At 33.0% G+C, this 2,855-nt stretch overlaps 1 protein-coding gene across 2 annotated transcripts in view; it reads left to right on the top strand.

Moving 5' to 3' along the window:
• Nucleotides 1-2,492, top strand: part of LOC124949257 — a 41,696-nt gene extending 39,204 nt beyond the window's left edge. For both annotated transcript variants that reach the window (XM_047494048.1, XM_047494049.1), the window contains 3 exons: nt 810-964; nt 1,676-1,888; nt 2,362-2,492. In XM_047494048.1, the coding sequence (XP_047350004.1) occupies nt 810-964; nt 1,676-1,888; nt 2,362-2,368 (375 nt within the window). In that variant the 3' untranslated portion in view covers nt 2,369-2,492. The remainder of the gene's footprint in view (nt 1-809; nt 965-1,675; nt 1,889-2,361) is intronic.
• Nucleotides 2,493-2,855: the final 363 nt, after the last annotated feature.

A 2,855-nucleotide genomic window follows, 5' to 3' on the forward strand; every position in this document is an offset into this window, starting at 1 on the left:
TTTTTATCTTCTTTTTCTTCTTCTTCTTCGTTCTCGTCTTTTTTCATTCACGCAATGGAAGAAGGAAAAGAAGAAGAGTTAGATTACTGTATAATCTATCATGAAACGGGTCGTTAGATTACAAGTATCTCGGTTAATGCAATCGATTCGGACATTTTTTCTTCTCTTTTCTTCTCTTTTCTGTTCTTTTCTTTTTTTCTTTTTCGAGGTTGGATCGTTAGGTTTCTCTATAAAGGGATATTATATGTCTCTTCTTTTTTTTTTTCTTCGCTCTCATCGATTTCTTTTTTTTTGGTTCTCTTTTGGGAATTATCAGAATGTCGTTTTAGTATATAACCGTGGAATGCGCTTTCTAACTCATATAACGATCTGGATTTTATCTGGTATTTGATTATATAATTTCTTCGTTCAATATGACGTGTTAATGTTAGAACGATTAATTATTATCAATTAATTTCTCGCATTATTAAGATTACGTTATTTTTTTTTGTCATTATATAAGATTCCATATTTTATATATCTATTGACGGCAAAATTTAGGAAATTACTTTGTAACATGTAAATTTTTCTCTTAGAATTAGTCAAAAGTGTTTTCAACAAATATACATTATAAAACATTCTCTTCATGAGTTTACGACTGTTTCTCAGAAGTTCTTTGAGGAACTCGGTAGATTCAAGAAAGAAAGAAAGAAAGAAAGAAAGAAAAAAAGAAAGAAAGAAACGAGAATGAGTGGAAAAGAGATAGAATAGCTTCGACACCTGCTCGAACTGCGGGTTTAAGTTGTCCGACTCAATTTCACTCTTTTCAGGATGTCGACAATCGTATCCACTCGAGAACGAAAAGCGACACCTTGGCCGCATCCTCTCGACTACACAAGGATTTAAACAACTTGAAATGGTTTCCACGGTCGCTTCTCATCACAATGCCAAATTCGAGAATCTTTTGGAACTTGACTTCTCCACGGTAATACCGATCTACCATTCATCGGTTTGGCCCATGCCATGTCACCCCACGCCTCCTCCCCTTCACATCTCCAGTTCTCATCGTACCCCAGTTCTTTTATGACCCTATATGACAGTAGTATCCCACAGAAAAGTTCGAAGTATCAAGAATAAACGGAGTATTTTATAACATGGCGTTTTGACCACCTACCCTTTGGCTTCATTAACATTGACGTTTATGTTTTCAATGGTTCTTTTTTCTTGTTTTCTTTTCATTTATTCTTTTTTCTTCTTTATTTTTTTTTTTTCTTTTATATCAAATCGCAACAACCGATCTTTCATCTGACGAAGAAAAATTATTATTATTATTCTCTGAACTGATAATTCTCTGTGAAGCATCGTACTTCGGTATTTAAAGATCAAACAATGCAGAATCTTTGGGAAGAAATTTTTCTTCTTTTCTTTTTTATTTTTTCTTTTCTTCTTCTTTTATTTATGCCAATAATAACATTATCGTACGATTAACATCAACAAAAATATCGAGAGTCATCATGTCGTCATCATTATAGATCGTTTTTACAGATTCTTAAGGTTTAGATTTTCTATGGTACGACATAGTAAATATCCTGGTTTCGTAATGGAACCGAAAGAAAAATGGGGAAAGTGATTTTAGACCATAGCAGCGATCGTTTGGAAAAAAAAAAAATCTAACTGGCGATAACTTTTGACTCAGGCCACCAAATTGTTCGATTGTCCGTCTCGAGTGGTTCCTCTATTGTCGGTTGGCCGCAGCTGTTCGAACGACTCTTAAATCGCAATTATGCGAGAACGTTCGAACCCACTACACTAGCGATGGGAGACGATGGAAGATGGCATTTTCTAACGTTTCGCTCAAAAACTTATCCTTCGTGCGGACGACAATGCTCATGGAACGAATCCTTCAGAGGTAGTCTATACACTTTTATTCTTTCTCTTTCTTTCTCTCTTTCTCTCTTTCTTTCTCTTTGACTCGTTTAGAGATTGTAAGATCGTCGAGGGCGTGAGGCCCAAACCGGAATCCATTTTCCAGTCCGTAACACTATTCAAGGGCTATTCGAAGAAAAAGAGAATCTATGAAAGAGAGAGAGAATGAAAAAGAGAGAGAGAGAGAGAGAGAGAAAGTACATGCTATGTTTGCTTGCGTAGATATCTTTGACCGAGTAACTAAACCTCGAAGATCGATTTTCTTCGAAAAATAAAATGAAAAACAACTGCGAATTATCGATTGAATTTCTATTCTAACGAATCAATGATACTTTATTAATCTTATTAACATCGAAAATATTTTATTAATTAACTATTGTATGTTTTCTCTCTCTTTCTTTCTTTTTTTTACTTATTTATTTATTTATTTTCTTATTTATTTATTTTTTTTTCTAGGTATTGAAATCATTACCATTTTAACAGCTGATCAACGAAGATCAATTTTCATTTGAGGTAAACATTTGATCGGATATGATTATCAAGATTTAAGGTACACACACTCAAACACAAAAATTAATTATAGGAACAATTGGAAGAAATAGAGCTCTCGTTCAAATTAAATGAATAAATCGTTAAAGAAATTTTATTAATCAACAATCATCGTTCTTTGTTATTAATTTTCTATTTAATAATTATAAATAAGTATCATTCGATAAAGTCGATTGAGCTAAAATAGATCAGTTATCGAAAGTTAATAGAAAGTGATTGTAGTTATCGAAACAATGAAGAGATAAATGTTTTGCGTTGGACGTCCAGAGAAGAAAAGAAGAAAAAAAAAGAAAAAAAGAATTAATTGTCAAATTAATTATGAAAGGGATGGGGGAAAATTGTCGTGTAAGAGAGATATATATCGCGAGGGACATTAAATGAAAATGAATTCATCCGTGCGA

This window comes from Vespa velutina, chromosome 5 (genome assembly GCF_912470025.1).
Source record: "Vespa velutina chromosome 5, iVesVel2.1, whole genome shotgun sequence".
NCBI lineage: Eukaryota > Metazoa > Arthropoda > Insecta > Hymenoptera > Vespidae > Vespa > Vespa velutina.